Source organism: Lolium rigidum, chromosome 7, assembly GCF_022539505.1.
Source record: "Lolium rigidum isolate FL_2022 chromosome 7, APGP_CSIRO_Lrig_0.1, whole genome shotgun sequence".
Classification (NCBI taxonomy): Eukaryota; Viridiplantae; Streptophyta; class Magnoliopsida; order Poales; family Poaceae; genus Lolium; species Lolium rigidum.
The window spans coordinates 196,344,958-196,358,146 of record NC_061514.1 but is presented as its reverse complement, the minus strand read 5'-3'; the positions used below and the strand labels follow the sequence as shown (position 1 = coordinate 196,358,146).

Here is a 13,189-nt window from a genome sequence, read left to right as displayed (position 1 = left end):
CTTCAACTTCGTCGGCCATGGCAACTTTTCTTGTAGTGGCAGATTCTGCTGGATTTGGGACGGTGTCGTCAAAAAATCCTTCGCCCACTTCTTTTGCTTCTCAGTAAATTACGGCTTGGGCCCAAGCTCTTTTTTCGCCTTGACTCCCGCCTTCCATTTCTCATGGTGAGAAGCCGCGGCCACATCGGTTTCCTCGACACTAAGTTCCCAATATCTCGGGAGGAGAGGCTTCATTGATGGCATTGGTACCCTTGTGGTCTTAGGTACATAAGGCTCTGGGTTAATAGTCCATGAGGGGGTTGCCTTGCTGTCCTTCGTAACCCCCTGCTTCTTCTTCTTCGCCAGAGGTGGACTGGGTGGCGGCGTACCCGCCGGAGGTGGATTGGGGGGCGGCGTCGGCTGACGTGAAGGTGTAGGTGGACCACCACCCCAACCACCACCACCGGAGGAGGGTGGACTTGTTGGGTGATTCCTCGGGGTCGGTGGCCTTGGCGCCTCGCCTGGAAAGTTGATGTACTTTTTTTTTTCCATAGAACGAATTGGCACTTGACATCTCGAAGTTTTTTCTCCCCTTCGGGTGTAGCATAGTCAATCTCCAGGTCCTCGCACCCTAGGACTATGTCTTCCACCGTGACACGAGCATAACCATCTGCAATGGGGTTGTTGTGGTGGAGTGCTCCAGGTGTACAAGGTAAAGCGCTGCCGATCGCTACCTTCATGAAAATGTTCCCCATTGGATAATGCAGCTCACATTCTTTCATCTCCTTTACACCATCCACGGGGTAGTGAAGCTCCAGTGCACGAATCTCGATCGTCGGTGAATTAGCACCAGTCGGGGCGAAGGGTGCATTAGCACCAGCCGGGACCTCCGTGGAAGCCACGCTGCTTCTCCGCTGCTGGCTTCCGACATCCGCTGCACGATCTTCATGCGGCCCTTCCGATCGTTTCTCTTTTACAAGTTCCTGCGCCATCTGCTTCACCTCAAATAGTTCCACTTCCATCCTCCCCATACGATCTACATCCCGTTCCGTCTTTCTCTTACGGCTTTTGTAACTGTACGGGTCATTGTCCTGGGAAAACCCTACTTTCCACGGAACGGCGCCTTTGCCTCATACACGTCCTGGGTGTTCAGGATTCCCGAGGGCTATCGTCAGCGCGTCGTTCTCTCTGTTGAACTTGATCTTCCCCTCTTGAGCTTCGGCCATTACTTTAATAAGGGCGGCGGTGGGAGTAAACACTTTCTTCCGGTGAACACACCTCCCTGTCTCCGGGTCTAGCGATCCCCCATGCCCGTACCACCAGCTTTTGGCCCGTGGGTCCCATCCCTCTGTACCTAGAGGGATTCCTCGCTCCCTCAGGTCGTTCTCCATCTTCTCCCACTTAGGCTCCGAAGTGCGGTATCCTCCTGGCCCCATAATATGAAAGTACTCTTTCTTAGCCGCATTTGCCTTTCTTCCGATATGGCCTTGAAAAAAATCTGATTGCTTCTGCCTCACAAATTCAGGCCAAACATCTTTCAGTTTCTCATATTGCCCTTTAAAATCCGGAGTCTTCTTCTGCGAGACAAAGTCACGGGCTAAAATTTTCTTGTAGTTCCGGAATGCTTCGGCCATCTTCGTAAGAGCGAACTCTTTGACTAGCCTCCTCCTTTCACGTCCACCCGGAACCACGTTACCCTCTTCATCGTGTTTGTTGAATTTCGGAGGTAGAATGAAACGTTCCATAAGTTTTCTCCAACAATCCTTTTTTATTCTTTTGCTGACAAAACTGAAACCAACACGTGCCTTTGACTAGCTCATTCCATTCCTGGACGGTGATCGGGATGTTGTCTCTAACAACCACTCCGCATTGGTTGATAAACTTTGTATAATGCTTTATGGGCTCGCTATTCTAGAACGTGTCACCGAAATATGGTAACAACCAGAGCATAAGATATGTCTGTGATTAATGATTGACAATCAGAAAAATGATATAAGAATTAGATGAGGTGGCATGCTTAGTGGTGGAGGATGTGGGAGCCTTGCATGACGGGCAGGCTAGGTTTGCTCATTGATCCTTGATGAGTTGATAGCTTGTATGTTGAAAGTTTTACTTTTAGTAGGTTGCTCTTATTTAGATATTATAGATTAGTAGTAGGGTGCCCTAAATAAGGCACGCTACTAAGTTAGTAGTAGGGTGCCCTAAATGAGGCACACTATTGGTATTTTGGCTCATCCGTGTCCCTCCAGCAAATATATTGGTAGCGGACAGGAAAAGATAACCGTATGTACATGGCAGTCGCGTGGCACAATTAGTGCTCTTGTTCCGGATACTTTTTGGACGCGAGTGTACCCGGGGCCTATCTAGTAGTCGTGTGTCCTACTCTCCACTACTCTACCAATATGAGCATATATACCAGTCGCGTGCTTGTTTTCGGGTCGCGACAAATAATAGCAGTTGTGTGTGTTCACATGGTTGCGCTGCCCATGAACATGTTCCTATAGCGTTTCTCTACTAGTGTGACGCGGAAAACAATTTATACTGACTCTGTATTTGGTTGATGAATGAATAAAGCACAGTAGTAGACAACGTATCTCGCCAGGTTTAGTTCCTGAATCCTAGCATCCCCACCTCCTTCCGGCTCGGCTCGCCTCGCACGGGTTCTTCTTCGCCGTCTCCTCGGGCCTCTCTTTCGACGACTTGATGGCCAGCGAGCTGACGCTGGACACGAGGGCTTCGTCGGCGGCCACCGAAGCGAGCCGCTGCTGCTCCATGTAGTAGCATTTGGAGCAGAGGCCGAGGGTCGCCGGGCTGCCGAAGAAGCCGCAGCCGCTCGCGCACGGGGCCGCGCCACCGGTCAGTTGCCTTGCGGCCATCGTACGTAGCTTGCAGTTGTTCGTCGCGCGATCGATCGGCAGGACGATCTAGGCTGGTACCTGAACTGAGCTGCTGGATTTCGCGCACGATTGGTGGCCTTTTATGCTGGGAACCCAAACCTGGATGTCTCCTCCTAGCAACAATCGGACTCTGTAATCCGAGTCCGGATCAAATTAGGAGGCAACAAGTTCTGGGAGCTGCTTTACACCGACCTGGTCGGTGTATAACAGCCACCGACCACCCCCAGGTCTTTGTTGGGCCGGCCCATGATTTGCTGAGACTGGTTTGCTGTGGATTCGGTGCGGACGGGCCGGCCCAAGTTTGTTTTTCTTTTTTTCCTTTCTCATTTTTTCTCTGTTTTAAATCTGAACAGTTTCAAATTTGAACAAAATTCGAATTGAACGATTTTCGAATTTGAACAAATTTAAAAAATTGAACGATTTTCGAAGTTGAATTTTTTTTGAAATTGAACAATTTTCAAATTTGAACAATTTTCGAAAATTGAACGATTTTTCGAATTTGAATAAATTTTGAAATTGAACGATTTTTCGAATTTGAACAAATTTCGAAAATTGAACGATTTTCGAATTTGAACAAATTTCGAAAATTTAACGATTTTCGAATTTGCACAAATTTCGAATTTGAACAATTTTCGAATTTGAACATTTTCGAATTTGCACACTTTTTGACTTTGAACATTTTGAAATTTGAAATTTTTTCAGTTTAAACAAAAAGAAGAAAGAAAACAAAATAAGAAAGAAAACAGAAAAGAAAAAGGAAAGAAAATAAAAAACTAAAAAAAACAGAAAACGAAAAGACACAGCGAACTGGGCCTGGCCCATACCCGACCAGAGGGGGTGTGCGGTGGCCGGTAACCACCGACCTGGTCGGTGTATAGGTTTTCCCACAAGTTCTGTCCCCGTCAGGCGTCCACCGCTGTGTCGTCGTGGATCAAACGGGCCGGCCTGTCGTCCCGGCCCACTAACCGCGTAGCGAGTGCAGAAGCAGCCCATAGAGGGAAAGGCCCACGGCTACGTGTGGTTTGACGTGGCTTCTCTTCTATACATTTTAGCATCAACGCTTTATTTATCGTGCCTCACATTCTCTGTCTCTCCCTAGAAGCTTCTCCAGTACCGGACACATCCAACCTTTCCCCCGACGCGAGCGGTGGGGGGAGAGCGCCGACTGCGTGCGCCGGGCAGCCCTAGCTAGGGTTCCAGGGGGAGCGGCGGCGGAGATGTCGACGCCGGCGAGGAAGCGCCTCATGCGGGACTTCAAGCGCCTGCAGCACGACCCGCCCGCCGGGATCAGCGGCGCGCCCTACGACAACGACATCATGCACTGGAACGCCGTCATCTTCGGGTGCGTCCTCCGCCCCTGCCCGGGAATTCCGGTCCCCTCTCCCTCGCCGCCGCCGTTCTAGGGTTTCCCTTCGGGGGACCTCTAGATCGGCCGCCCGGCGTCGCCCTGTTTCAGTTACTTTTAATAGTACTAGTTTCTGAGTTAATTGTGTCTCGTGTTGTTTTTGCAGGCCGGATGATACGCCGTGGGACGGAGGTGAGGCGACTCGGTCTGATCTCTAGCCGATTTATTTATCCTTCTATATATGCGTGGTTGACATATAGTTCCTTGGGAGTTGTTCTACCCTGAATTGTAGGTATCTTATGTGTCAGTCGATGAATTTTGCTTGTCAAGGGAGTGAGGCTGAGCTACTTGCGTATATTAGTCTGTTACGTTAGTTTTTCGCGGGAAATTCTGTTGCATGATTTGTACTTCACGCTCTGTTGGGCGTTTTTCCATCACTTGAGGGGTTGCTAGAATTGTCCATTTTAGGATAATCGCTACCGCTTTTGGTTTTCCTTTACTCGCAAACGACAAAATATGCATGGTAGACTTAAAATCACCCGTTACGGAAACTAGTTCCACTCAATGTGCGACAAACCCATCATGCGGAAATTAGGGGGATTTGTATGAATTCTACAAAAATGGTTTTAGTCACTTCTGGGAGCGTATGCTCGTAGCTGATTTGAAGTTGCAGAAAAATGTTCTTTCAGCAAACCTTGCCATAGCTGTTGCAGATGCTTAGTACAAAACTACAAATTTCTTTGGCAAAGAGCCTTTGGACTTGCGTTTAAGGTTCCCTTTTTAGCTTTGGAAATGGAGTTCTGCTGCATCAAGAAAGATCTTATACTGTTATTTTCTGTTAAATATTATTACTCCATAAGGTTGAGTATTGTGTCTTCAGGGGTTAGATAAAGAAAGATCTTATGCTTTTATTTTCCATGCGTGGTTGATATATACTTCCTTGGAAGTAGTATTACTGTGAAAATGTAAGGTCGAACTGTAGGTATCTTGGGTGTTCTTGATGAATTTTGGCTGTCCTGGGAGTGATGCTGAGCTATTTGCGTCGATTAGTCTGTTATGTTAGCTTTTCGCGGGAAATTCTGTTGCATGATTTGTACTTCACGCTCTGTTGGGCGTTTTTCTATCACTTGAGGGGTTGCTGGAATTGTCTATTTTAGGATAATCCCTACCACTTTTGGTTTTCCTTTAATCGCAAACGACAAAATCTGCATGGTAGACTTAAAAGCACCCGTTACGTAAACTAGTTCCACTCAATGTGCGACAAACCTGTTATGCGGAAATTAGGGGGATTTGTATGAATTCTGCAGAAAATGGTTTTAGTCACTTATGGGAGCGTATGCTCTTAGCTGATTAGAAGTTGCACAAAAATGTTATTTGCCATAGCTGTCGCAGATGCATTAGTAGAAATTCCTTTGGCAAAAAGCCTTGGACTTGTGTTTAGAAGCAGGTTTCTTATATAGCTTTGGAAATGGAGTTCTGCTGCATCAAGAAAGATGTTATGCTTTTATTTTCTGTTAAATATTATTACTCCATAAGGTTGAGTATTGTCATGAGGGGTTAGATAAAGAAAGATCTGCTTTTATTTTCTATGCGTGGTTGATATATAGTTCCTTGGAAGTAGTATTACTGTGAAATTGTAAGGTCGAACTGTAGGTATCTTGGGTGTTGTTGATGAATATTGTCTGTCCTGGGAGTGAGGCTGAGCTATTTGTGTCGATTAATCTGTTATGCTAGCTTTTCGAGGGAAATTCTGTTGCATGATTTGTACTTCATGCTGTGTTGGGCGTTTTTTCCATCACTTGAGGGGTTGCTAGAATTGTCCATTTTAGGATAATCCCTACCACTTTTGGTTTTCCTTTAATCGCAAACGACAAAATCTGCATGGTAGACTTAAAAGCATCCGTTACGTGAACCAGTTCCACTCAATGTGCGACAAACCCGTTATGCGAAAATTAAGGGGATTTGTATGAATTCTGCAAAAATGGTTTTAGTCACTTATGGGAGCGTATGCTCCTAGCTGTTTTGAAGTTGCACAAAAATGTTCTTTCAGCAAACCTTGCCATAGATGTGGCAGATGCGTTAGTAGAAATTCCTTTGGCAAAAAGCCTTGGACTTGCGTTTAGAAGCAGGTTTCTTATTTAGCTTCGGAAATGGAGTTCTGCTGCATCAAGAAAGATGTTATGCTTTTATTTTTTGTTAATATTATTACTCCGTAAGGTTGAGTATTCTGTCTTGAGGGGTTAAATAAAGAAAGATCTTATGCTTTTATTTTCTATGCGTCGCTGATATATAGTTCCTTTGAAGTAGTATTACTCTCAAATTGTAAGGTCGAATTGTAGGTATCGTAGGTGTTGTTGATGAATTTTGGCTGTCCTGGGAGTGAGGCTGAGCTATTTGCGTCGATTAGTCTGTTATGTTAGCTTTTCGCAGGAAATTCTGTTGCATGATTTGTACTATAAGGTCTGTTGGGCGTTTTCCATCACTTGAGGGTTTTCCATAACTGTCCATTTTAGGCTAATACCTACCAGTTTTGGTTTTCCTTTAATCGCAAATGACAACATCTGCATGGTACTATGGTAGACCTAAAAGCATCCACGACGTAAGCTAGTTCCACTCAATGTGCGACAAAACCGTTATGCCGGAATTAGGGGATTTGTTTGAATTCTGCAAAAAATGGTTGTTGACACTTATGGGAGCGTATGCTCATAGCTGATTTGAAGTTGCACAAAAATATTCTTTGGTATATCAACAAACCTTGACATAGCTGTCGCAGATGCATTACTATAAATTCCTTGGGCAAAAAGCCTTGGACTTGCGTCTAGAAGCAGGTTTCCTATTTAGCTTTGTAAATGGAGTTGTGCATCAAGAAAGATCTTATGCTTTTATTGTCTATTAAATATTATTACGCCATAAGGATGAGTATTGTGTGAGGGATTAGATAAAAAAAAGTTCATATCTGTTATGCATCATCTTAATGATATTTATTTTAGAGGACAATGAACTCATTCATCCAAACTTAGCTTCTTAGTTTAGTTCCTCTTAATGCTCCTTATTTCATCAGGACTTTGTGTCTCATTTTAGTTTGGAAGATTTGCAAATTTATGTTTTTGTGCATAAATTGAATCACTATTTTTGCTGGTGTGACAATTCCAGAAACATCACCTATTTTGACAGCATTACTCAGTGTTCATTCACATTTCAACAGTAAGAAAACTCCAGCTTGCAGCAGATGCATCATTGCAGTTATCAGCTAGTGATATTTGCATGTTCTTGAGTCACAAGTGAACATCTTAGATAGGTAGCCCCATCCCCGTCCTAAAGCTGGATATTGTTCCACACCATAGATTTTGAGTGGCCGTCCCCATATACACATTGGCATATGACAGACATGAAGGAACACATAACCAAAAATAACCATGTATGGAGTCAACCATGTGGGTGCTTGGAAGTTTCAGTGCATCATGCATTCGTATTGTTGCACATGATTCAGGACGTGGCACTTCAATATGACAATAGTCAGGATTTTGGAGAAACTGTGTAATTGTGACCGAGCTTTTTAGCCAAATTTCTGGTTTAATCTTAGTACTAGTAGCATTGAAGTTATATTTTTTATATGAATGATGGAAATGAATATATCATCTTGCTGAGAATCCAGTCTCCTTAGGTATGTTTGGTTCACAGGGCAAGCCAACCAATCATGCCCTTTCTTTCTCCTTTTTATGGTTCATCATGGCATACAAAACTTGAGTCAGTTGTGCTATGGCCAGGGTTCATAATATCAGTTTTAATTTTTTTGTGATAAATTGGCTTTCCTGAAACGTTTATCTTATTTTGAAAATGCATAGTTTTACTTGGTCTACAAGTCCCCATGAAATTGCTATGTTGATTTTGCCCGCAAAATACTAGAACAACTTCTTAATGGATTACAAATTGCAATATTGATTGGATTTATATTACATTTGAGTTATGGGGACTAGTACTCCATATGTCTACCAGCTTGTTGGGTTTGGTAATTAATACCCGTCTTCCTGTTATGTTGGGTTTGGTAATTAATACCCGTCTTCCTGTTATGTTACATTAAGTCCTATTATTGGATAGTTGGTTAGGTAGTGTACACTGCAAGGATGCCTCTGGGTTGCATCTGATTTTATTCCACTCTATTCTTCCTAATAAAGAGGCCTTCCCCACTACATGTTCAGTTTTAATATTGCTGGTACAAACAATGTTCAGAATATCGGCCAGTATGCTGATTTATCTGCCGATTTATCACAACTGGCGAGTCACCAATAAGATAAAGCCATATCATCTGTGTTTGTCATTTGGACCGATTATCGGTCTGGCAAACTATATCGGGCATCTACCGATAAATCAGCTGGGCCCCTCAAGTCAGAAACCTAGTCACTGGGCTCATTTCTGTTAGGAAATCATTTATCCACACATTGTTGTTCATATGGCGTTTCTTGAGTTTAACATGGAGTGTTTAATGTTTTAGTTTAGTTTTGCTTATTTAAACTTTCAGTGCCTATTTTCTTAGTATGTTAGTATCATGTTTATCATCAATCCATTTGTATTGCCACACATCAGTTTTCATGATAGGACAACCAAAAAGTCTGAAGTAAAGTTGCATCTTTTCGTTGCTGCAGTTTGAAATAATGCTATTATTGTGGCACTGGAAAGTTTGCTGACAGTTTATTGTCTCACATATTTAGGAACGTTCAAGCTTAGCATGCAGTTTGCAGAAGATTACCCCAACAAGCCGCCAGTTGTTCGCTTTGTCTCTAGGATGTTTCATCCAAATAGTAATCTCTCTCACCTCCTCTCTATTCATTTCTCTGATTCGATGTGACTCAAATACCATTCATATCTTACAGAGTATATAACTATATATAGCATTATCCTAAATTAAAGTTCTGGAGAAATGGTTTAACATATACATTTCTGCAGTTTATGCAGATGGGAGCATTTGCTTGGATATTCTACAGAATCAGTGGAGTCCTATATATGATGTTGCTGCTATATTGACTTCTATTCAGGTACCATGTTGATCAGATTAGCCAAACTTTATGTATGATTCCCATTGAAGAGTATAGTGCTAATTAGTAAAGCATGTTCAGTCGCTTGCCTTAATATTGTGGGTAGTTGAGGTCTCCTGGGCTCAGTTTGCTAGCCCACAATGTGGAGCGCTAGCCAACCCTGATATCATGTTAGTATCAGGTTACTGCCTGGCATGCTGGTTAAGCAACCCAGGTTCGACCCTCATCCCTCCTTCAGTTAATTGTGTGGTAGGGGTCTTCCTCCACACCTTCACTTCTAATATTTCGAAAGCATGACATGTAAGGAAATTTATTGAGTGGTCAGACCTAGTATCTCTAGTTGCATTGGTTTACAGTTTTCAGTTAAATATGTTTTTGAATTTGGGGCCTTGTTGGACCTGGCGGGGTGCTCCTATATATACTGGATGTGGGAACTTGTATTTGTCAGACATTAAACCATGTCGTTGATATTGCAAAGTGTAGAGATAGAGGAAGCTTTTCCTCGCAGCTTGTTGACCTGGAACTAGAAGGGAAACTTGACCTAGATTATACAACTCGCCAGATAGAAATCACAAGGGATATATTTGAATGAAATTAAAGTTAGGTTTCATTTTTTTTACATTTACCACTATTTACAACCCTGGGCTCCACCACCATACGGAGGTGGACTTCTTATAAATGAGATAGTGTTGCCATGCTCCGAACATACATGGAAAAAAGTTAAGCAGGCCCATGTATACATGCTGGGTTGTCTACCTTGTACATGCTGCCATCTCCCAGTGACTGTAGGCTACAAGTTTGGCGTGCATCATGCCACCATATGTGTGCTTGGATTACTGACACCTCATTCTGTACTTCCTTTGCAGTCCCTGCTGTGTGATCCAAATCCCAACTCTCCAGCAAACTCAGAAGCTGCCAGAATGTACAGCGAGAACAAGCGAGAGTACAACCGCAAAGTCCGTGAGATCGTCGAGCACAGCTGGACTGCTGATTAAGGCAGGGCAAGGGTACCATTGTCAGAAAATTATAATAAGCAACCGGAAACCTTTCTGGCCTGGCTGTAGTTGGTTCACTGTCAAAACATTAAATATCTGCAGTGATTGTTTGTAGGTGAAATATCTAGTGACTGTCTGTTGTCCTGTCCGTGGTCATTTTGTGTTTTGGTTGCTGACATTGCTCTTTTATGTTGTGCTGTTGATCTCAACAACATTGGCATCTGCAGTATGTAAAAAGTTATAGCCTGGGAATGGTTGATTGACTTCACAACCTGGTCGCATTTGTCAGTCCTGCTCTTTTTCTTTAGATGGTTTGTAGTGCTGCTCTATGTGTATGTGAAGTTTGTGTTCGCCCAGTAAGACGTTTTATTTGGCCAAATTGTCATGAAAGAAGTCCACATAACCCCCACAACTTTGAGGTTCCAGGCGCTAACCCCCCCTAACTTTTTACTGGGTCAAATAACACCCATAACTTTGCAAAACCGGGCAATTAACCCCCCTCAGAGATGGTTAGTGGTTTTGACTCTGGTTTTGAGCCACGTCGGACTGGTTTTGGCTGATGCTGGAGCCTGGTCGAGCCGCACCTGCACCGCCTGGTCGAGCCGCTCCCCACGTTGCTCCTGCATGTTCAGTTCCAGTTCGCGGGAGAAAGAACAGGACCCGCTCCGATCCTCGTCGAGTGATACCCTGGCCATTACGGCGCCTCGCCCCGCGCCGCGCCGTGCGTCATGGAGAGGCAACCTGCGGCGCCACGCCGTCGTCTGCTACCCGGCGACGCCGACGAGGTGAGACATCCAGCGCGCTCGCCCGTCCGTCCTCTCCGTTCTGCCTGTGCAGCCTTGTGATGACATTGTCTCCAGATCTCCGTTCTGTCCGTTTACTAGGAGCGCTGTTTAAAATAGATATCCATTAAGGGGATTAGGCTTCACCTGCCTCTCCAGATCATCCTTGTGCTGGTACTTCTTGCGGAGCTGGGTTTCTGATGAGTCACACATTGCCCTCTGGGCCTCAAGTCTTGCCATCAGAGTACTAGTTGCAGCCTGGTTGCAGCCTAAGCTGTTCTTTATACGTAACACTCCTGCATTTCGCACCACAATAGGAATTCCCCAAACGAAGACTAAAAAGCAACGATCATATATTGATTCTTGGTTCCTTACTGGAGCGCTGTTTGAAATATATATCCATTAAGGGGATCAGGCTGCACTGTTAGGTACATTATTTTGTAATGGCTAACTACTACTTTGTAAGGGGATCAGGCTTCATCTTGCTATTGAGTATTATCCAACTGGTTCTTGGGGAGGAGGAGAAGGTTGGCGGCCGGATTTGGGGACGAGGAGGACGCTGGCGGCCGGACTTGGGGACGAGCTGGAGGCTGGCGGCGGAATTTCGAGACGAGGTGGACGCTCGCGGCCGGACAAGGCGGACGAGGTGGAGGCTGGCGGCAGGATTTGGGACGAGGTGGAGGCTGCCGGCCGGACTTGGGGACGTGATGGAGGCTGCTGGCCGGACTTGGGGACGTGCTGGAGGCTGCCGGCCGGACTTGGGGACGTGGTGGAGACTGGCGGCGGGATTTGGGGACGAGGTGGAGACAAGGAGTACGGGTCAACAAGGAGTGGGTCTGCTGATTTGGGGACGAGCCGTGCGTCCGGCTCGAGGAAGGGAAGAGTACGTCCGGCTCGACCTGTCTTACGTGGACCAAGACCACTGTCCACGTATGCAAATCCTGGCTCAAAACAGCTAATTAGTTTCTGGGGGGTAATTTGCCCGGTTTTTTATATTTAGGGGGGTGATTTGCCCCAGTTTAAAGTTAGGGGGGGTTAGCGTCCGGATCCTCAAAGTTAGGGGGGGTATTTAGACTTCTTTCAATTGTCATTGGCCATACTTCATAAGAGTAGCCTGCTTAGCCCGCTGGTCGCTCGAGACTGATTTATGAGCAAATAGGTCACAAACGTTGTCAACGTTGATTTTTTTGTTGCAAAAACAACCCTGTAGAATCAAGACTAGCAATTATGACCTGGTTTCTAATCTCTTTGTAAATACCCTTCTTCTCCCTCCTTCCGTCTTCTTCCGGATGTAGGCATCCAGTGGAGAGTTAGCTTGCGAGCGATTGTCGAGTGGCTGCCTGGCGAGCCTGCGACCAAGCCACTGCACCTTCTACTCCGCGAGCTCTTATGCACCAATTTCATGCCTGGCCGGAGAGTGCAAATGTGCAATGCTCCTCCACTGTTCCACTCCCTGCATCTACTCTGGTGTGGGCAGCACAGTGTCGAACCCAAGAAGGCCGGAGAGCATCAACCGAACGGGCACAGCCACGCTCGGCTAAAGGTTGAAGACAACTATGGCAAGCGGGGCCTGCTTGTCAGTGAGAGAAAGAGGCAAACATGATTTTGGGATTGTTCAGGGTTTTTTTTTTTTTTGCAAAGAAAACGTTTACCTATTCCGGTCAACAACCCAGTCAATGTGCTACGTCATAATTGTGATCTGTTTGCTGATAAAACAATCCTGAATGGCCAACATGCTCCTATACACTATATCTAAGTTACTATGCATTATGAAGGTAGTAACATAGAGTAGTGTCATATGCATATCCAATACGTTTTTAGTGTATAGGAGCATGTTGGCCATTCAGGATTGTTGGGGTCAGACCTAGTATCTCTAGTTGCATTGGTTTACAGTTTTCAGTCCCGACCCAGCCCGGCCCAAAATTTCTGGGCCAAGCCCAACCCGACCATACCTTTGGGCCATGCATGGGCCTAATTTTTTGGCCCGATGGCTGGGCCGGGCCAGGCCTGGGCCATGATTTTACATGATTTAACGAAGCAGCCCGGCCCGAGGCCCGACGAGCTTTTCTTATGATGGGCCGGGCTTGGGCCAAGATTTCCGGCCCGACGGCCGGGCTGGGCTGGGCCTGGGCCAAGATTTTTCCCGTCGGGTTTTGGT

The 13,189-nt window shown here is 45.3% G+C and overlaps 1 protein-coding gene across 1 annotated transcript; it reads left to right on the top strand.

Moving 5' to 3' along the window:
- Nucleotides 1-3,979: 3,979 nt before the first annotated feature.
- LOC124675815 (ubiquitin-conjugating enzyme E2 2-like) lies at nucleotides 3,980-10,520 on the top strand. The gene is made up of 5 exons (XM_047211887.1): nucleotides 3,980-4,218; nucleotides 4,388-4,413; nucleotides 8,931-9,020; nucleotides 9,166-9,254; nucleotides 10,121-10,520. The coding sequence occupies exons 1-5, from the start codon at nucleotides 4,094-4,096 to the stop codon at nucleotides 10,247-10,249; spliced, it is 459 nt and encodes a 152-aa protein (XP_047067843.1). The 5' UTR covers nucleotides 3,980-4,093; the 3' UTR covers nucleotides 10,250-10,520.
- The last annotated feature ends 2,669 nt before the right edge of the window (nucleotides 10,521-13,189 follow it).

Excerpts from the sequence above, each read along its gene's own strand:
- LOC124675815 (XM_047211887.1), top strand. The coding sequence starts at position 4,094 with ATGTCGACGCCGGCGAGGAAGCGCCTCATGCGGGACTTCAAGCGCCTG. Across the intron at positions 4,414-8,930 it reads TGATACGCCGTGGGACGGAG|GAACGTTCAAGCTTAGCATG; the intron begins GTGAGGCGACTC and ends TCACATATTTAG. Across the intron at positions 9,021-9,165 it reads TAGGATGTTTCATCCAAATA|TTTATGCAGATGGGAGCATT; the intron begins GTAATCTCTCTC and ends ACATTTCTGCAG.